Here is a 23,015-nt window from a genome sequence, read left to right as displayed (position 1 = left end):
TCTACAAATCTAAATAATCCATATTAGTTATTATCCGATATGGTTCAAATTTAGCCTTTTGTTATTAATGGAATGATGCTGTCAAAATTTCAGATTTTTATTTATAATAGTGTAGGAGACAAAGAAAATTATCTAAAAGTCCTAAAAACCAATGCTTGCTTTTTAAGGCCATGTTAGAAACAAATACAGATTGACTTGCATTACCATTTGAAGCCATTACAAAGTTAACAGTGCAAAAAAATCGATTAATTAGAATTTTCTTTCTTTAACACTTTAGTCACTGTGCATTTTATAATACAAAAAGCAGTCAAAATTATTATTTGATTAAATTTTGTTGTGTGAGTGCATGAGAATGATTGAGAGAGTGTATGTGGGACATACATTAAAACATGTCTCTTTTCATAAATCTTTGTACAAATAGACCATGGGAAAGTTATGGTGCAACCATGATTCAGATGACGTATGTCAGTGTGAGCTTGCTTTTGTATAAAAGCAACCAGAATGAAAGTTAGAGGCAGAATAAGTTTATTTAACAAGTTGGAGAATATTTTGTACTTTGCTCATTTTGATTAAACAATGTACTAGACACTGAAGTTTTAATGACTTTAATTTCTATCAGATTATTGATTGGATAAGGCAAGTTTTTCCGTGAAAATTATCTGGAAGGAACATTCTGATTGGTCGTTTAGATCAACAGCCAATCAGAATTAAGCTGTTCCCACACGAATATAGTGGAGTGGGCAGTGAGTATAATAGTTCGATACAGTCGCTTGCTAACCAGCCTACGGATAACACCATGTTAGATATCTCCATTAAAATACTCCGAAAAATGAAGAAATAGTGAGGTAATAGTGGTTTGAATACCTCGTGACTGAAGCAACTGGAGTTATGAACATTTTAATGGAAGTGTGGTGTTTCTATATTAAATACTTTGAGAGTTAAGAGCATGTGAACTTTCTGATCATGGTAACAATTCTGCATGGCATGTTTCATGTTCTGTACGGAATATTTTGGTGAGCACTTCTTTCAAAGAAGACCACTGAAATGACTGAATGTTTAACTCACAAATAGTTGCAGGTGGGTACCAGGTAGAACGTGAAAATTAGTTTGGTCAGACTAGCAAAAATTCTGGCTGCTTTTTGAGTGAAACTATGTTGCACAGACCATGAACTTTGAATGATAGAGCATTACCATATTAAATATGGACTTGATAACCATTTCATGTGTTTCCATATGAATAAAAAGCAGATTCAATCTAATTTTAAATGCTTTCTGCAAGTAGACTGCATCCTCGCACTGCCCGATTTTTAAAAAATGAACTTTCAGGAACTGACTTTCAATTTGAGTTACGCGACCTCTGTGTGGTAGGTTTTTTTATATTATTTATTTTATGGCCTTCATTGGACCACTCTAGTCAAAAATACAAAGTTCTAAACAAGTTGTTACACAGGGATACAATTTGGTTCAACAATAACTCAATATGATATTTAGGTAATGTAATTATTAGAGTCTATTCTTATATGAAAGGTGTTTTGCTCTTCTGTCTGCCCAATATTTCTTCATTCTTTCAGATATTGTCTTTCTTTCTTCATCTGAGACCACTCTTCCTGTATTCCTTTTATTGATTTTAATTTGTAGTCTGGTTTGCGGCTCTTGCAGTATTCTGGTTTTCTCTGTCTTGTTTTGTAGGTCATCTACTGTAGTTTGGAGTTCTTTTACATCTTCCTTAATTTCTGTGATCCATTTAATGTCGCTCTTACTATTCCACAATTTTTGTACTATTTTTTTACTAATTCTGTTTTCTGGAGTTCTCATCAGATGTCCAAAGAATGAGATGCGTTTCTTCCTGATTGTGCTCATGACTGGTTCTATTTTCTTATATACTGTTTCATTTGATGCTATTCTCCAATGTCCATTTATTTTATACTGTTTATTTATACATGTCCTAATTCTTCTTCTTTCTATTTTTAGTATTCTGTCAATTTCTGCTGTATTAGTTGTTTTGAAGATAGTTTCAGCTGCATACGTTATTTCTGGTTGTGTAACTGTTTTATAGTGTTTTAATTTTGCATCTATAGATAGGCTTTTTTTGTTGTATGTAGTTTTGGTAATGTAATTTGCATAGTTCAGTTTTTTTATTCTATTCTGCCATGATGGCTTCTCATTTAGATTGTATGTTATTATTTTGCCTAAATATTCAAATTTATCAACAATTTTGATTTCCTGTTCTCCTATTGTAATTTTGTTTGCAAGTGGTGGATCAGTTAGCATAATCTCTGTTTTTTCAAATGATATTCTAAGGCCTACTTTCTCTGCTATTTCTTGCAGTGATTTCACTTGTTGCCTGGCTTCTTGAATGGTGTTGGCTAGGAGAGCAAGATCATCAGCGAATCCCAAGCAGTTTAAGCTAATATCATCTTTTGCACTTCCAATTCTTATCCTCTCTGGATTGTCCTTGTACCATTCTCTCATTATGTATTCCAGTGCGCAGTTGAACAATAATGGTTATAGGCAATCACCTTGTCTTAAGCCTGTTTTTATGAGGAATGGTTCTGAAATTTCTCCTCTAAACTTCACTTTTGATTTGGTGTTGGTTAGAGTGAGTTGTATTATTTTAATTAGTTTTGGATGGAGTCCTAGATTTCTTAAAATTTTTAATACTGAAGGTCTGTGGAGACAGTCATATGCCTTCTTAAAATCTACAAATGTTATTGCCAGAGGTTTGTTCCGTTTCTTGTAGTATGCCATGATCAATTTTAAACTAATTATCTGCTCTGCACAACTTCTCCATGGTCTGAAACCTCTCTGACATTCCCCTAACTCCTGTTCTAATTGCTCCTTGATTCTTTCATATAGGATCTTGGATAGAATTTTGTATGTGCAATCTGGGAGAGAGATTCCTGTAGTTGTCTGGGTTGCTCTTATCTCCCTTTTTGTGTAGTGGGTGGATGATAGCTGTGGTCCAATGTTCGGGAAATCGTTCTGTTACCCAAATTTTTGTTAGAGCCATGTGTAAGGAGGTCTTGACTGTGTCACTTAAATATTTCCACATTTCAACAAAAACCTGATCTTCTCCACATGCCTTATAATTTTTTTGTTCTTTAAGAATTTTTTCTACTTCTTGGAAAGTTGGAGGGTCTAGTTTGTTAGGTTTGGTTTTTATTGGGGTATTTATGTTGATTTGTAAGAGTTCTTTGGGTTCCTCACAATTCAGAAGTTTGTTAAATGCTTTTGCCATGATTTCTGCATTTTCCTTGTTACTGTGTGTCATTCTTCCAGCTTCATCTTTCAGTATTAGTGTAGGGGCCTCATACTGCTGTAGTTGTTTCCCAAAGATTTTGTAGTAGTTCCTGGAGTTGGTTTTATGATAATTACCTTCTATAAAGTTTATAATATCTTTATGAAATCCTCTCTTGATTCTTCTAATATTTTGAGTGAATTTTTTTCTTTCATTTTTTAGGTTGATGGCATTTTCTTCAGTTTTATGTGTTTGAAACTTTAACCATGCTTGGTGTCTATCTTCATGGAATTTGTCACATTCTGATGTCCACCATGCATGTTTCCTTCATGGGTTCAAGGGAGCTAGATTCTCTGCTTCTTTTTTAAGATTAGGCACTAGTTGTTCTAGATCATCTGTTAATTTGATGGTTTGTGTTATTTGTTGGTACATATTATTTTCAATTAGCTGATGTGGGTCAAACTTCCTTTTTATTTTATTAGTTTTTCCCGTCCTCTTCTTCAGTGGAGTGAATCTGATTTTAATTTTAACCATATAGTGGTCTGAGCCTGTGTCTACTCCTCTCTGTACTTTAACATTGTGGATCTCCTTATGAAATTTTTTGTCCATACAGACATGGTCTAGCTGCCACTCGCCCTTCCTCCAATCTGGATGTTTCCATGTTTTAAGTTTACTTGGCTTCCTCTTAAAGTATGTTGACTTAGATATAAGGTTGTGTTGTCTGCAGTGTTCTACAAGTCTTTGACCGTTTTTGTTCGTAAATTTATGTGGACTCCATTTTCCAATCATATCTTTATATTTCCATTCTTTTCCCAACTGAGCATTGAAATCTCCCAATAAGATTTTTACATTCTTTTTATTTACTCTGTTCACAGTTTGTTCTAGAAGGTCCCAAAATTTATCTACCTCTTCCTTTGTTTTTGTTAGACAATTTTTTTCATTTGTTGGGGCATGAGCATTTATTATTGTATAGGTTTTATTCATTGTTTTAAATCTTAGAGTCGCAATTCTTGGTGATACTGGTTGGAAATCTGTTACTGAACCTATTATTTTTATGTTTACTAAAAACCCTGTTCCAAACTGGGGACATTGTTTCATTGCCCTTGGTCCTGGTTTCCCATTATAAATTCTGTATCCTTGTGATTCGAATGGGTCCTCTGTGATGTTTCTCATTTCTTGGATCCCTGTTATTAAAATGTTTTGTTTATTTAGTTCATCTGTGAGCTCCTTGAGTTTTCCGGTCTGAAGTAGTAGGTTTATGTTGTGTGTTGCTATATAATTTATTTGCTCATGTTTAATCTTCTTTTTGTTTTTTAGCGTGCATTTAGATGGTTGCAAATGCTCCAATTCGTTGCTGTCTTCTAGTTGACTACCCACCGAATCCGATGTAGCCTTTTCCTGCCTTTTTGAGCAGGACGGTGGAATTTTTTTCCTAAAAGACCTTTCCATTTTTGACTTTCGAAGGTTGTCAACCTTAGTTGGAGCAAGCTCCGATTTACAACTATGGTTGTTAACCACAGAGGGTGTGTTTGGTCTGCAAGAGCTATTTTATTTCACTCAAGTCCACCAGTAAACCGATGAGGACTTCCCTATCCGTCACCTGGGATGCACCACGAAGGAGTATCACCTCTCCTCCTACTATGACAGCATAGTAGGTTCGTGGCTGTGTGGTAGGTATTGGGTAGTGGTTTCATAAATGCTGCTTTACACTGCCTAGCGCATTATCTGCTACTACAGAGTGTAGGGACGCCGGTAAAAAGCATATCGAGGTAGGTGGACTTTAGATAAGTGAAAGAGAGAATGCATACAACTGACCCTGCCCCACCACAGTAGGATGGCAGGGGGATGCAAACGTGGCAGATGCGGTGCCTAACATGTTTTACTAGGTCCGGCAGGTCGACGTTCATGGGGTCAGTGGTTTGTGACATGAACACTGCTGGGAGGGTGATTGGTTCCCTATTGAGCACCTCTGGCAGCGAGGTGACCAGATCTTCTTTGTAGGCAGCTCTTATGCCCAGCAGCACCCAAGGGAGGGCCTCCAAAAACTCCTGGTCATGGCATATGAGCGCTGTCTTTGTTAGCTGCTCGTGAGCTGACATTGGTGCAATGGTGGTTGGTGTACCTAGCAGCCAGGGTTTTAAATTCCTCGAACAATGCTTGGCACTTAAGCATGAGGTCCAGCATTGATTCGAGGAAGGAAGAGCAGGAGGTGGAGTTTTGTCCATTGGTAGATGGTCACTGTTTACTCCACTGATCGGCATGCGGCTGCCACAATGTTGTAGCAAGTCTGTAAGGCTCTACCCAGGTCCAGCAGAAGATTATAGTGCCTTAAAAAAATCTACACCCGACATTGGCTCTACAGTGCTGACCACGAAAAATGTCCATGTGCGAGGGGTGTGGTTGTCCAGTTGAACTATGATAGAGGCCATGCCTATCATAGGAATCACTGAATCATTTGCAATGCATAGTTGTATTGTGGATGGTATATGATTTCCAGGTGTCAGCTGAGGTGGCAGCATGCTGACATCAGTGCACGTTTCAACTAGGAGGTACGCTCTAAGATGGTTGTCATAGACGAAGAGCCAAACGCCGTTATAATGTAGACGAGAGATAGGATGAGTGTAGTCATGTTTCGTAGTGAGGCAGTGTGAAGCAGGGGCCTGGGTCCATCGTGGTATATGACTGTCGGTGTCTCACTGCAGCGGAGTCTTGCGAGGCTGCTGCAGGCGTGGCATGGAAGGGCTTGGCTGATGTTGGAGCAGCTCGTCAACTGTAGATTGATCGGGCATTGTGTAGTGGGCACTGTGTTGTGGTGTCCACGGGCACAGCCGGTGCGCAGGCTGACCGAGGCTGGCTGTAGGTGCAACTGGTGTTGTCGTCAGTGCTGGAGCCAATGCAAGTGTTTATCAAGGCGTGATGTTCATGAGGGCAAGCATTCAGTCGGTAAGGCATAACTGGGTTTCCAGTGGTTTGTCCTCATGCATTAGCATGGCTGTTTGTACATTTTCAGGCAGCTTGAGAAGCCATAGTGACCAGAGAGCATGATCTGGTAAGAGGTTTGTATTGATTTGGAGGCGTAACCTGTACCAGAGTGCTGACGGGATATCGTGGCCCAGTGACAGGCACTGCAGTATGAGTGTCTTCACTGTCTGATATCTGTCAGCGGTTGGTTCATGCAATAGGAGGCTGCTGATAAGATCAATGTTGATGTGGAGGTGGTTCAAAGGCACTAAAAACTTGTCATGGTCGCCTGTGATTCTGGCCGACTGCATCTTGCACTTGCAGAGTGCCAACCATACTTAAGGAGAATCAACTTGCAGCGGCAGCAGATGTTTGATGTGTGGCCGGTGGCAATCTGCCTGGTGGCGAGGGGCCAGAACCAGTATGAGGTTGTTATAATTGTGTGAAGTACATGGGGTGGGTTCATGAACACCATCCAGTGGCAATGATAGAGGCGGCAGCTGGTGTCACGGAGCAGTAGTCACAGCAGATGTGTTGTTAATGTGGGTGTCATGACCGATTATCACAGGATGCGGTGCAGGTGTCGAGGCTGGTGCATTGCTGTAGTGGGGTTCTGAGGAACACAGCACGGTGGTTGGGTCTTGGTTGGTGGTAACTGTGGTGGATGGAGCATCAGTGTAGGTTACCCAACGCTGTGGCTGTTGTAGTACTCCTTGTGTTTCCAAACCGCGTGGGTCATATTATTGTATGCTGTGGTCATGAGGTGAGAAAACACTGCACGGCTGCAGTAGACGTGGTGTGTCTGCTTGTTGAGTGACATTATGTGGCAAGCATGGCCTGGAGTATGCCACAGCCATTGTCGGTATGACGTCATCATGATGACGTGATGGGGGTCATGGCACAGCCGTAACGAGTGTGATGGTACCCGGGTGATGTATAGTATTGCATATAACTTAAAGTTTGGGTGTAGGCCATGGAAAATATGGTCTGGCACAGGAAGGTCACTTGTTGGATAGAACTATCCACAATAACCCATAAATATTGGTTCTCTGCAGTGGAAGGCGGTCATATATGGTGGTGATTGTTTGTCAGCAATTGTGGTACTCTGGAGGGTGTCCATAATTTGGAACATTGCACACAGAATGTCAACACATGCTGAGTCATTAGAATGAAAATGAGTGCAGTGTAGTTCACTAACACATCACTGATTGGGATATTAGTAGCACAGTAGCACTGGTTAGGCGGTGGGGATGGTGGCAGGCAGCCATTGTTCACTGTGTGTGGTCACTGTTGATGTAGCACAGTTAATTAAGGGAGTGGCAGGCTTCGTCTCAGCACCTTCACTGATAACACCATACTTGATTTAAGATTTAGTGTGTTTGTCCGTTTGGCGAGAGGTAACAATGCCCTGGTTTGGTGGTTGTTGAAACAATGGGAACATTGACCATTTGATAACCATAGTCGCATTGGTTATATCGTCTGGGAATATCGCGCCAATCGGACTAGCGGGTGTAAATAGTTCCTATAAAAGAGATAAAAGTGAAGTGAAAAATGGTGATAACTGCAAGTTATGTAACAAAAAAGTCAGGAAAGGTATCCAGTGCAAATACTGTAAATGGTGCTTTCACGAAAACTGTTGTAAAATAAACATAAAATTAATAACTGTGGACTACTCGTGGTCATATGATGCGTGTGTAACAGAAATGTGTAAAATGAACTATATAAACATTATCAGACACAAGGATTTAATAATTGAAATGTTACAAAGTGATACTGAAGCGCTACAAATAAAGTGTGCTTCTTTAGAACACAAATGCAAAATCTTGTGGAGCAGCAATATTTTAAAAGTGAATGAAAACAAATGTACTGTAACTGTTAAATCACATGAACCCAAGAAATGTGCTGCAGCTGAAAAAATAGAACACGACAATTCAGGTAAAAATCGTGTAAGAATAGCAGACGAGCACCAACATTACATGAATATTAAAAACCCGAATAAAAAAAAAGCTTATGTCTGACAATGTTGAAGACAGCTCTGCAGTGTTAAAAATCACACAAACAAACACGAAATCTCCAAAGAACAATTCTTCAGCCATGCAAAAACAAATACATCATGGATTCAAATTAAAAATATTCGGAGACAGCCATGTACACAATGTTTCAAACTTTGTATAAAAAATCAAACTCTGCTAAGGACAACATGTGTGTGTCAGCTGTTGTTAAGCCTGGAGGGATATTTGGAAATGTAACCAGCAATATACAAAAATAATGTGCCAATCCCACTAAAAGTGACTGTGTTGTTCTCATAGTGGGATCAAACGATGTTTACTGCAACGAGGCCAGTACATTTATAAGAAATCTGATTGTTATCTTGCAGTTGCTATCAACTACAAATGTAGTAGGGAATTTACCTCTGAGATTTGATCTAGCGGACTGGTCTTGTGTAAATGGTGAAATTCGACAAATAAATCGTAAGTTACAACATTTCTGCTCCAAGTTTAAAAATGTAAGACTTCTGGACGTCAACAGCTACGAAAACACTAGTTTCACAATTCATGGTCAACATTTAAAACTATCTGGTAAAAAGAGACTTGCATCAGACATAAACAAAGCTGTTGACGTAATAATTCATGAAAACAGACGGGCTATTGCCCTAAATTCAAACACGCAGGGAAACTAGTGGAAAGGGCCAACTCCAACCGGATTTGGCCCAATATAAACAATCCAGAGCAGCAGGAAATTCAAAGTGACAAACTAAAAGTACCATTAAGGCTCATCCACTTAAATATACAATGTCTTAGAAATAAGCTCAATGTTTTACAGGCTTTTGTTAATGATCATTCACCTCATGTAGTTGCGTTAACTGAGATGGACTGAAATCTGAGGAAATTATTTACTTTAAACTAGATGGCTATTTCCTAGGAAATAGCTACTGTAGACAGCATCTTAAAGGTAGAGGTGTAGCAGTATTTGTTAGAGAGCAGCTCAAAGTAAATAAATTAAACCATCTAGATCTGTATAATAATGAAGGCTTGACTTAGGTGACAGGCGTTGAACTCCATATCAAAGGTTGCGGAAAGAGCATGATGAAACAGAAAATTATTGGGATTTATTGTCCACCTACATCAGAGGTGGGGCATTTCATAGATATTTTTAGTAGAATAGTGGGATACTGTGACCCGAACGAGGTAACAATGCTTGGTGACTTGAATATAGAGGCAACATCTTGCAATAACCATAACAGCAGGCTAATAGATACCCTTAACTCCTATGATATTATGAATGCAGTAAATTCAGATACAAGAGTAACTCAGTCTGCTTCTAGTAGAATGGACTACATAATACTAAGTAAAGAGGTAAAAGATAGTATTAGATGCTCGAATGTGGACTTCCACTACTCAGACCACAAATGTCAATTTGTAGACTATGAACACACAAGCATACAAGAAAGGACTCAGGTCATAGAATATAAAAGAGTGCTTAAAGAGAAAAACATTAATGCTTTTAAAAGTAAACTATAATCTGAGGAATGGATTAGATTAGATTAGAGATTAGCAACTAGTTCTTCAGCAAAAAGGGTCCGAATGCAAATGGGCCAAATTTTATGATATTATTTTACAATATCTAAATTTTTGCTGCCCAGTGAAAGGAATAAAGAAAGTAACAACCAAAATGTAAAAAACACCAGACTGACTCTTCCAGCTTACATGATTAGTCTCAGGCAAAATATCGAGGATCTAAGTGTGCTACATAAGTCAACTAAATTGCAAATATTTAAGGATAAGTACAATCAAGCTAAAAAAACAATTTCAGGAGCAGCTCTCAAATTTAAGAAAACAGATCCTAGATAAGGAAATAGCTCAGTCATCAAATATAGGGAAGACTTCATGAAATATAATAAATAGATATCGCAAAGCCACCCCTAAGGTAGATACTCAGATTGACAGAATCCAACATGAAGGAAACCATATTAATGATCCGGATAAAATCTGCAATATATTTAATGAATATTTTATATCTTCAGCTGTGAATCCAGTTAATAACACAGGTCTGACTCGGATGGTAAAGCCTTAGCCTAGGCTGGAAACTGCTTTCGGATTTAAGGAAGTGAATGTGGAGGAAATAGGAAAAATAATAAATAACTTAAAGAATAAGACCTCATCTGGCTGGGATGGACTGAGTAGTATTACAATTAAAAAATGCAATAAGTTCTGCAAGGTTCGCAGGAGAACTTCTGTAAAGTTTGGAAGGTAGGAGACGAGGTACTGGCAGAAGTAAAGCTGTGAGTACCGGGCGTGAGTCGTGCTTCGGTAGCTCAGATGGTAGAGCAATTGCCCGCGAAAGGCAAAGGTCCCAAGTTCGAGTCTCGGTCGGGCACACAGTTTTAATCTGCCAGGAAGTTTCATATCAGCGCACACTCCGCTGCAGAGTGAAAATCTCATTCTGGAATAAGAAATTAGTTGGAATAATTACCCATATGATCAACAATAGTATCAGGGAGCACACATTTACAAATATATTGGAGAAAAGTACAGTAAAACCTGTGCATAAAAAAGGATCGAAAAAAGAGCTATCAAATTTCAGGCCCATATCACTAATACGAATTTACAGTAAAATATTTGAAATTGTTTTGTTGACACAACATACTGATTATTTCACAAAGAATAATTTCCTGGAAGAAACACAGCATGGCTTCAGAAAGCATCACAGTATCATTACAGCAATTACCGAATTTCTCCACAAGGTGTACGATACCCTGGATGAGGGAATGGAGATAGCAGGGGTATTTCTAGACCTTACTAAAGCATTTGATTCAGTGAACCATGAGCTACCACTGAGCAATCTGGAAACTTATAATATAAATGCCACATCCATACAACTATTGATCACTTATCTAACCAATCATAGGCAGTGTACAAAGCTGAGTTATGAAAGTAATGGTCAGATCAAACATTTCCAATCCAGCTATGAAATAGTAAAACAAGGTGTACCTCAGGGTTCCGTATTGGGCCTTTTCCTTTTCCTGGTGTACATTAATGATTTAGAGGCACCTCTGTACTCCCAACTAGTAAGTTATGCAGATGATGCTTCGCTTTTGTACTTTTGCAAACAAACTAATTACTTGACACTGGCTGCAACTGATGGCTTAAGTCAAATAACTACTTACTTCCATGATCAAGGTCTAAAAGTCAATATTAGCAAATCCCTGCTATTACTATTTAAACTTGGTAATTCATACCAAACCTGTGTTGATAATATAAGTGGCATCAAAAAAGTAGACACTGACAAATGTAAATTTTTGGGGATATACCTAGAAGAAAATCTTAGATGGGTAGAGCATATCAACGTTATATGCATTAAAACCAGCAGTTCACTGCACTTAATTAGCAAACTATCAAAATTAGTCTCTGAACAAACATAAAAAATGCTTATTATGGGACAATATTTGCGTATATTAATTACGGAATAGAGGTATGGGGATGTGCTGCTGATAGACACATGAACAGAATCCTAACACTGCAGAAAAGAGCAATCAGGACCATGCATCAACTAAGATACAGAGATTCATGTAGGGAAACCTTTGTACAACATAAATATCTAACAGTATACTCCCTGTAACAGTACAAATTAATAACATTCTTTGTGGACCATAAAATAATGAAGCTAAGTGCTCTGATGCACATACCCATAACATAAGACAAAAAGATTGCTTCTTCAGAAACAGAACTAAACTAATGACAACAGATCATAGACCTTGGTAAATGGCCAGATATGGTTTAAGAAACTCCCAAGTGCTATAAGATGCCACAGAGGTAAAGTACTCAAAAGGGAATTAAAATCATTCTTAACTCTCAAATGTTTGTACTCACTGAAAGAATACTGATATTAAAATGTAGCTATTCTTAAATGTAGGCCTAACTCTTCTATCTATACGATGTACAATTCTGAGGTGATTGTAATATAGATTACTTTTGTAACAATGTGCTGTAAATTCAGATACCTATACTATGTAACAACTGTATGTTGCATTATGTAGTACTGTACCATGGCCAAGTGTGTCACCCTTAAGTGGCTTCTTGTAAATGTGAATTGCAAATTCCTATTGTTTGTACAAAAATAGTATAAAAATGCTATGGCGTTTGCAAAAGTCACCAGTTGGTGACTATATGCAAAAAAAGACAATAAATAAATAAACCTGTAGTGATGCCAGACAATGAAGCACCATCACGGGGCGTATTCTTCCTGGAATGAAGTTTGTATCCCGTGATGATCAGCAGTGTGCTGGCATGAGTATAACTAAGTATTTCATAGTGCAGTTCAACAGAAAATAACGGGGTCACCACTGTAGGTAGTGGGGAGTGGGCATGGTAATTATGATGATAAATAATCACTCACACTCCCGTCAGTTACTATGAATACCTTTATTACTCCACATGTTTGAAATTCCCTGATTTCCATAACCTGTGGCAACCCTGGGGGGCCTTAAGAATGAATGAAAACATCAGGAAAATGTGCATTTGTTAAGTGACATTATTGGTTAGTGAAATACAAATGATTAGTTCTGCAGATTGGACTTACATTCAAATTAATGGTCTCTTTAGAGATTTCCAAAATGCTGTATCTTCAATTATGTCCTGAACATCCAATCTTTTAGGTATGCACTTACTGTGCACTAACTGGCACACAGAGTATGAGGACCTGCTACAAAAAAGAAGCATATTTTAAATGAATACATCAGAATATTCATTTGTTTATTGACTTTATTGGTTATTATAGTTACCATCATATAAATCAAATATGAGTGTTTAGTTTTGACTTTATTGGTTATTATAGTTACCATTATACAAATCAAATACAAGTGACTAGTTTTGCAAATTGGAATTAACATTAGTTAATGGTTCTTTCAAGATTTCCAAAGTGCAAAATATTCTATTTGTCCTTAAAGTTCAATTGTTGAAGGATGCCATTTTCTATGCACATGACTGACAAATTGGTAAGGTGTTCCTGTAAAATAGTCGGTACTAATTTATTTTATACTCCCATTAGTTGTGAAAATGAACTCTCTCCACTGCAGTTGGCTGCTGTTAGACAAAGAAATATCCTGGCAGCAACTTCCTACATTTGCCAAAGTTTCTTCTACTTTATCTGCCTTTATTGAAGAATATACAACCAAAATACTCAATTCTGAAGATTCATTTGGAATGTTTTTCAAATAGTACCTTAAATGAAAACATTCTGATATGAGCTCATTAGCATTAATGCCTTCATGACAGAATTCTGCAAATTCATTGCAGCTTCTTCTCAACTGGTCAGAAACTCAGAATCAATTTGTTTTAACTGAGAAAGGAAACTAAAACTTCTGTTAACTTCCTCATATGATTCCAAACATTGCTTTAAATGAGCGTCCAATGTGCTGATTTTAGGCAGAACAGTATCAACAAGAATTTTTTGCCATTCCACTGCACCATTTCAAAAAATGATTTACATGTGCTGCATATTCTTTTCCTTTGGGAATTATCTTTAAGCACATCAGGGCATGCATACCATCTGGTTTCAGAGAGAGACTTTAGAACTTTATTTGCACCTAAGAATTCTGTCAAAATTTTCCATCAATTGTTTGAACCAGCAAAAAAGTGAACAATTTTTGAACAAACTAAAAGTAGGCCACTGCTTATGAAACACATCCAACCACCTGAACATCTACTAAATTCAGTGTACATGTGGTACACAGAACAAAAATACCAAATTAACATATTTCTTTTATTCTTGCTTGAAGACAAGAATACTTTCAAGCCATATTTGCTGCATTATCATAGCTCTATTCACAACAATCCTTTACTGAAAAGTCAAGGTTATCAAAAAAAATTACAAACAGTATCTGCCATATTTTGAGCCCTTGCCCCTCCAAAGGCAAAAATCTCTCAACAAACTGATCGTCTTTTATGTACCAAGTGATGAAAATCAGACGGTCATCATCTGAGAATCTGGCAAGGAATCCAAGCTACTGCGTAGTATTTGGCCGCTTTTGGTTCATTGAAAATTTAATTAACACTTTCTGTTCCATTACATTAACAAATTCATTGCAGATATTTGCAGACAAATACGATGCCGTTCCTTTGCCACAATTGCCATAGTTTTGTATGTGATCAGCAAGTAAAGGATCAAATTCACTTATAAATTCTAAGTATCCCAAATAATTTATGTTATTTTGAGACCCCAGAATGTCATTATCTCCACAGAACTGAAGTCCTTTTGAAGCCACAAACTGCACAACTGCAACAATTTTTTTATCACACTTTTCCAATAGCTGACCTGAGCATTAAATTGGGAAAGCAATCCACTATCCACTCATCCAGCAATTTTGCTTCTTGCTACATAATTCATCATTGAGTCCCTGTGCTGTAAACTGTACTCATACTTCCTTAATAAGTTACTTATATGCTTCCAACTTTGTATTCACTGGAAGAACTCAAATTATTTCCCAGAGTATTATTAAATAGATGGCAACAATAATACATGGATTTCTTGGATAGTGAATATAGAAGCCAGTTTCTTTCCACACACTCACCACTCATCAATTTGCAAGTAAAACACTCCTTGTTAAGTTTCTGGTTTTTGTTTTACTGCTTATATCAGGAAAACATACAGAAGTTTCGGAAAAGTCACAATTTTTATTCCGCAAAAACTTCGGCCCTCTGCGGATCTAAAAACCTCAACTGTTAAAATTTCACACTGTACTTACCAGGCCCATGAGATATATTTCCTCAAATATTTCTGTCCGTTGAGTCAAAGTGTCTTGAGCTCGAAGATTCATAACTGGAACTGATGAACTCAAAATACAAATGTTACCCTCGATGTAACACTAGGGCCCATTTCTAAGTTTTGAGGCATCTTGAGATGATGAGGACAATGAATCTCTCTGCCTGCTAGTTTCTTCAACTGTAAAAAAAGAAGTCTACTGATATTTTCTTTTTGAATTAAAACTTTTTCCCTTTTTCCTGAACCACTTAATTATGTTCTTTTTGAAATTATTAAATCAGGCTAAAAACTACACAGATACACATGCTTCATGTCACTTTCTAATAAACAGCCAAATAAACATCGTGAATCGCACACAGACAAACAACGCTTCACAAGCACCTCTGATAACGAACTACGCTTTGTAAGGTAGGAACTCCAATAATGCCTAATGCAGCTGGACAAATAGCAATGTGCCTCACATCATGACTGTTGTCACAGGTCCCAGCATACAGACCTCCAAGGCAATGTTGCAAACTCTCTGCAACGATGTTGCACGTTTATTCTTTGTTTGACCTATTGCCTTGCAGTATCTGATCATGCATTCAGATTCTAATTTGTCATCATTAGCTAACATGAATTAAATGAAGGTGCCTATAAGGCATAAGTGGACAACAAATTTAGTTTACAACAATGCCATGTCATTTTTCTTGGAGCATAAGCATAAACAAATATGTGTAGACAATGTCCATATATGAAAATGGATATACTGTATTATAAATAAAAATTTCATTACAGGTAGTGAAGCCTGCTACAAATCTAAATCTACATTCTACAAACCACTGTGAGCTGCATGGCAGAGGGTACATCCCATTGTACTAGTCATTCCAGTTTCTGCCTCTTCCATTCACGTATGGAGCATGGGAAGCATGATTGTTTGAATGCCTCTGTCCATGCGGCAATTAATCTAATCTTATCCTCATGATCCATATGTGAGTGATACATAGTGGGTCATAATAAATCACTGGAGCAACTGTTTAAAGCTGGTTCCTGAAACTTTGCTAACAGACTTTCTCTGGATAGATTATGTCTGTCTTTAAGAGCCTGCTAGTTCATTGCCTTCAGTATCTCTGTGACACTGTCTTGTGGATTAAACAAACCTGTGATCATTCGTGCTGGCCTTCTATGTACACCTTCAATATCCATTGTTATTCCTATCTGGTACAGGTGCTACATTCTCTGGTACGGGTGCTACATTCCAGAATGGGTTGCACGAGTGATTTGTAAGCAATCTCTATTGTAGACTGATTGCATTTCCCCAGTATTCTACCAATAAACCAAAGTCTACCACCTGCTTTACCTGTGACAGAACTTATGTGATCATTCTATTTCTTATCCCTACCAAGTGTTGCATCCAGGTATGAGTTGCTGATTCCAACAGTGACTCATTGACATAGTCGTAGGAGTCTATGTTTTTTCATTTTGTGAAGTGCACAATTTTACATTTCTGAACATTTAGACCAAGTTGCCAATCTCTGCACCACTTTGGAATCTTATCAAGGTGTGACAGTATTTATGCAGCTTCTCTCAGATAGTATTTCATAAAGATAAATCCATTATCTGCAAAAAGCCTGATTTTACTATTAATATTGTATGCAAGGTCATTAATATGCAACATGAACAACAAGGGTCCCAATGCACTTCCCTGGGACACACTCGAAGTTACTTCTCTTTGGATATTATTTTTGGGATTTTATGCATCATCACATTTTATTAGGATTCCTTTTGAAAATTTTTTTAGCTTAACGGGTGTTTCGTGTTACAAGTAACATTCTGGAGCAAAATATGTCCATTAAGCCAGATGCTACAGTTAACCTTTCAGGGAAAAAAAATCATTCTCATAGTACTGCAAAATGATCAGTAGAATTGTCACGAAATCACTGAGAAGTGGGTATACATGTGTTTTTTGATGAATGAGGTGACTTACTTAAGAAAATACTCCAAATAATATAACTGTTGCACACGGGATGAAAATCTAAAAGTTAGTGAGTCCTCCAGCCAGTGTCACAGGCTCTTACATTCTTTTACTATTTAAATTCCGAAATTAACTTTTTGAAAGAATGCAAAATGCTTGTTAATTTCACAATATATTTTAATTATTTGTTCTCAAATTCTAAAAATTCAATTAAAAAACAGTTGCTCAGTATAAGGGTTCTGATGTTTGGAATCTCAGGTTCCCCATCAAGTCTGGGGGTCCCTCTGAGCTTGTACCCCATGTTTGCCCTCTCCTGGGCTGGAAAACTATGCTGCTTTGTCTACTTTGCTAAGATGTAGACCAAGGACCTGGGGGACAATAAACCAGTATTCAAGATAATTCCATTTATTACTCACAATACAAGTAATTGCTGTGACTTCTGTGATGGCTGGTGGCCATGCAATCCAGAGATGAACCTACTGAATCCAACAACAGACTCAAGGCTGCCAAGAATGCTGCATCAGCTAGGAGCAGACATCAATGGCACCATGGTGCTGTGGTTTGACACCCGCTGGCAGGGTAGGCACACTTAGTCAGCAACATTACTTGGAGAAGGCAGCAATTGTGATGTGCATGTGTGATTCACTCACCATTTCAGAGAGTACTTAATCCCTCCCGGATCACTGTCCTATCAGGTAGAACGCGATATCAGATACAGTGAATTTGTGCTGAATGCTGAATCTGGCCCCACCAGTACAGTAGGCTGTCAGACTCATGTGACGCTGGAGTTTAGGGCAGCTTCTGCGCTGAACTAGAGCCATATGTGCTGTATTCTGAGCTGACTAGATGCTGGACTTCATTACCCTTGGCTATGGATCACTGATCCCCTTGTAAGGCAGCAAGTGCAAGACCAACACTAGAACAATGTCATATACAATATGCTACCATACCATAACCAGAGAATCGAGTGTTAGTTACAAGAAGGCCAACAGTGCTACTGATTGAGTGCATTAGTGTAGTGGGGGTGGAGTAATTTATGTCACTGAAGAGAGGCTCCACTCTACAAGATCATAGTAATGACTGTATAGGTTTTGCTCTTCTCAACTTGTCAGTGACCTTCAGTTCCACTACATATGTGAAAAAGAATTCACGCTGGAGTTTAGGGCAGCTTCTGCGCTGAACTAGAGCCATATGTGCTGTATTCTGTGCTGACTAGATGCTGGACTTCATTACCCTTGGCTATGGATCACTCAGACCTTGAAAAAATTTCGTATGTTCTTATATGGTGCAAAATTTCGCTTAGTCACTGGTCATAAATCTTTAGTTTCATTGTTACCAGCTTTCAGCAAAGCCGCTCATTGCCTTCATTGTTGTGCCTTATTTTTGCAGCAATATAAGTATAGAATCAGTTTGTGCAGTGCGCAAATGCAGATGCATTGCCTTGGCTGCCCATAGGATCCAATTCGTTGTTTGATCAGGAAGAACTGTTGTGTCTTCAATTTGACACAGAAGCAAGACAGACTACTGATACCAGAATAAGATTTTCACTCTGCAGCAGAGTGTGTGCTGATATGAAACTTCCTGGCAGATTAAAGCTGTGTGCCGGACCGAGACTCGAACTCGGGACCAAGTGCTAGAGCACTTACCCGCGAAAGGCAAAGATTCTGAGTTCGAGTCTCAGTCCAGCACACAGTTTTAATATGCCAGGAAGTTTCAGACTATTGATAGTTTCCTCAGTACCAAGGAAAGAAGGAAGATTGAACGTAATATCCCATCTACATTGAGGTCATTACAGATCGATCACAATGATGTCAAGGATGGGGCCTTCCAAAGGACCTATCCTGGCATTTGTCTGGAGTGATATCTGGAAGTCACAGAAAATCTAAATCCGGATGGCCGGAAGTGGGTTTGAACTGTCACCCTCCCAACTAGAGACCTGTGTGCTAACCACTGCACCACCTCACTCTATCTTCCCTAGTACCAGCTACTGGATTGCATCTGCAGTAGCTGTAGCTGTAGACCCAGTGCTTAAGCAATTGGTGTGCATGAGACAACATAGGTGGCCTGATCGTTTGCCAGGATGGGCATTCAATACATTATGGAACTACTATGCTTTCTGTTGTCGTCTCTCCCCGTTAGATGGTGTCATTCCTTTGCTACTGTATGTGGTTGTCCTCACATTGTGATTCCAGCAATGTTGCATGGGTATGTTCTCAATCTGTTACATCAAGTCATTGGAGAACCTCCCACACTAAACAAATGGTAGGCTATGTCAGCAAATGTCCGGCCTGGTAAGGACCATGAGGCAGAGTGCCTGGCTGCAGCCTGCCACAAGTGTTTCATCAATAAATCAACAGGCAGCACAATGCACTGCTTTTTCTCTTTGGTCAGTGCCTACGCTACCCTCAAAAATAATTGATGTCAATTTTGCTGGACCTTTCTAAACTCTTTTTGGTTATTACTTGTTGATGCCTTTTCCAAGGTCCCTAATGCTGTTGTTGTCCTCCTACTGCAACAAATGTGGCTGTCAAGATGGAGTCAAAATTTTTTTTCTGTAGAATGCCCACCTTGTACAGTGGTTTTGGACAATGGTTCTCAATTTTTGGCTCAATCCTTTGAGGATTTTTGCGCACACAAAAACATCTGTGCCTCCTTTTCGGCTGCAGTTCAATCGCGAGACAGAACATCTCGTGTGAACTTTCAAAATGTAAATGCCAAATACCTCATAGAATTTCCAGTGAAGGAGGGCCTTTGGTTCCTTCTTAATTCTTACAGAATAAATCAGTTGGGGAAGAGCCACAATGAACTTTTGCACTGCCAGCAGCCATGGACACTGCTCCAGCTTCTGCTGCCTTGTAGTGGCACCAATGTCATTGTGATTTGTGTCCAGCTCTCCAGTTTGGGCCTGAGAGTTTGGAAGACACTCCCTTTGGATTCCAGGCATTATCCACAGGCCAGTGCAGGTGCTGTGTGTTCTGGGTGGGCACTGATGAGCACCTTGAGGTGCACCACTACTATCAAGTACACCCTAGGGGCTGAACAGATGCCTCCCTGCAGACCACTGCGCTGGTGCCTCTTCCATCATCAACACAATTCACCCTGGGCAGTACACCATCTGTGCCATGACGACTTATCCTCTTGACATAGTCTCTGGCTCCTCAGCTAGTGGACCAGCTCCACACTATTGATATGACTGAGCATCTCGACGCCCTTGTGGTGCCATCTCTTGCAGGAGGGGACCACAACTACTTCCTGCACCAACACAGGCACCTCCTACACTAAAGCAGGTGCCAACTACATTGACGCTGGGGCCTACCACCCACCTGTCAGCACTGCCTATGTTACCTCTGGACACGATGGCTCTCCAGCTCAGGCCACCTAGAGAGGAGTCTGACAAAATCACTCCTACATACCACGTGCTGGGGTCATCCAACACACCATTGAGGTGCTGGCATCTGCCCCCCCCCCCCCCCCTCAAGGTATGAGAGATGTAGCAATCCACAGATTACTGCACCTAAATCACCACTAACCACTACCACGGAGCATGTCGATACGTGCACCCATTTTAGTAGCATGTTGTTCGGTTGCTCCTGAGCCCCATCAGAGGCCACCTATCTTGATCCAGCACCTTTATTACCTTGTGCCAATACCAAGCTACCTTGGTGGGTGAATTCTTCCAATACAGATATGCGCCAACTCTGGCCAGCCGTCCTGGGTATGTTCTCTAAACAGTATTGTACTTGTAGCTGTCATGCTGTAATTTCAAGAACAGAACATTTCTTACAGCCATGTCCTTTATTTTGTTCAGAGTTACAACACAATCACTTGCCATATCCTGAATAACACTTTTTGTCTTCCACAGATTATCAAATGTATTACTTCTATAGTCAGTAATCAAAAGGAACATGAAGATGACCCGAGTCAGAGCACCATTTCTGATGATATACCAACAGTGGAATCAGTGCCTCATGCTGACACTCATCATTCAGAGTATAATGATATTGACAGACAACACATTAGAGATTTTGAGTCTCCATACCCTCAGACTGTAGTCACAAAGATCCAGCCTAATGTGGATACTGTACATGATGAAACTGAGTCTTTGCTGAAAGGACCATTAAGAGTAAATAGCAAACATTCCTCTGTGGGACATCATTGTTTAAAACTACTGTATCACTACCAAAATAGTGCTCTACTGTGTTTTTTATACATTGACTGTAAACATTTGAAGAAATTAACACACATAATCTTACCGTTAGAGACATTTAGTGATCATCTGAAGTTGTTTGATGGTACCAGTCATATTGTAGTATTCATAAAAGACAGTGATGGAAATTCCAGGATGGAGTAATACGTAAAATAAGAGAAATGCAATCTCTCACCTGTGGCAGAATGATGTGTGCAGCCACAAACACAGTTTCTGCTGTGTGTTTCTGTGCTCCACATATGCATCCACTATAAAAGAGTGGCTGTCTTTTCTCCATTTTTTGCAATCATGAATGACAGTTTTGTGGTGATATGATTAATCAAAAGAAACCCGAATCTGGCCAAAGTCAGCAAGCCAATACTGAGAATACAGCTACATCAATAAGCTGCAACCTACCACTGATGCTGCATATGGTGAAACTGAAACTTTGACGAGTGGAGCATTAAGAATGAGCAGAAAATTTTTTCTGTATGTCTGTATTTTCTAAAACTAGGATTTTATTCAAATAAGCGTTTTTTATGGTGTTGGTTGTTTGTATGTTAATTGTAGACACTTTAAGAAATTAACAGATACAGTATTGCCGGCAGAAACATATTGCAACCCTCTGAAATTAACTGCATGGTAAAAGTCACATTGTGATTTTGTGTAAATCTGTGTATTATGATGATATGATTTTGTTGCCATAATCATTTTAAGAAAATGTCAGCATTTCAAGTGTTGCACATTATTGGTATCAGAAGAAGGAAGGATTAATTAACCCACATGCTTATTATTTTAAGTAAGATACTCTTGTAAAAATTATGCAATATCCCAGACACTTACCATGATGTCAATACCAAGTATTTTATGTTTCACAGAGTATCAAATGGATGGCTAACAAATTCTTGAATCAAAAGGAATCTGAATCTGACAAAATTCAACATACCATAAATGATGATACAACGGCAGTAGCACCACTGTCTCTTAACAGCATACTGCATCCAGAGTCCAATGATATTGGGCTACAACTCACTGGAGATGCTGAGTGTCCATGCCCAAAATCTATGATTATTAAGACTCAATCAGCCGTAGATTCTTCTCGTGATAAAATTGAAACTCTGCCAGACAGGCCATTGTATGTAAGTAGTAAAAACTCATGTTCATGACTTCAGTATTTAAAATTAGCAACAGAATTCAAACACTATGTGTGACTATGTTATGTATTTGTACATACAGTGAGAATGCTTTAACTTACTTACAGATATAATCCAAGCAGAAGAATCATCCAGGCCATCTGAAGTTGCCTAATGATAATAATCACATCATTATATCCACAAAGACTATTTTTTTAATCACATTGTTATATCGCCTAAGTCTATTTTTGGAGGATATCTGTTTCAGCCAAATTGAAATTTAGTCATTTTATGAATATTTCAACATTTTTGATATTGTACATTGTTTGTATCTTATCAGGTACCAAATGCATAAAACGTATTATTACTTCTTCTCAGTAAGATGCTGTATTGGAAATTCCTATATCCTGAATACCTCACATTTTATGTTCTACAGATTATCAAATGGCTGACACCCAGAGTTATTAATCCAAACAAATTTTAATCTGAGCACAGTCAACATATCATTACTTTGGTAGCAACAGTGTCTCACATTGGGATTCCTCATCCAAAGTGTATTGATGTTCAGACTACCCACCACTATACTATCCATCAGAAAACAGTAAGCTGTTAATAGTCTGTGATGACAATATAGATTTTCCTAAGGCTGTAAACTATGAGTCACAAGTAGCAAATATATTCAATAATCATTTCTTAAATGCAGTAAAAAAATATAGGGACAAACAGTTCAAGAGAAAAATCACAGCAGGATGTTGGAAAACGAACCCTTGTCATATGAATGTA

At 38.6% G+C, this 23,015-nt stretch overlaps 1 protein-coding gene across 1 annotated transcript in view; it reads left to right on the top strand.

The window, feature by feature from the left end:
• The window catches only part of LOC126456638 (serpin B6-like), a 221,195-nt gene that overhangs the window by 12,680 nt on the left and 185,500 nt on the right, over window positions 1-23,015 (top strand). Inside the window, exon 2 of the mRNA XM_050092381.1 lies at window positions 21,978-22,238. Coding sequence (XP_049948338.1) covers window positions 21,978-22,238 — 261 coding nt within the window. The remainder of the gene's footprint in view (window positions 1-21,977; window positions 22,239-23,015) is intronic.

Source organism: Schistocerca serialis, chromosome 2 (assembly GCF_023864345.2).
Source record: "Schistocerca serialis cubense isolate TAMUIC-IGC-003099 chromosome 2, iqSchSeri2.2, whole genome shotgun sequence".
NCBI lineage: Eukaryota > Metazoa > Arthropoda > Insecta > Orthoptera > Acrididae > Schistocerca > Schistocerca serialis.
This window is presented reverse-complemented; position numbering and strand designations above follow the sequence as displayed.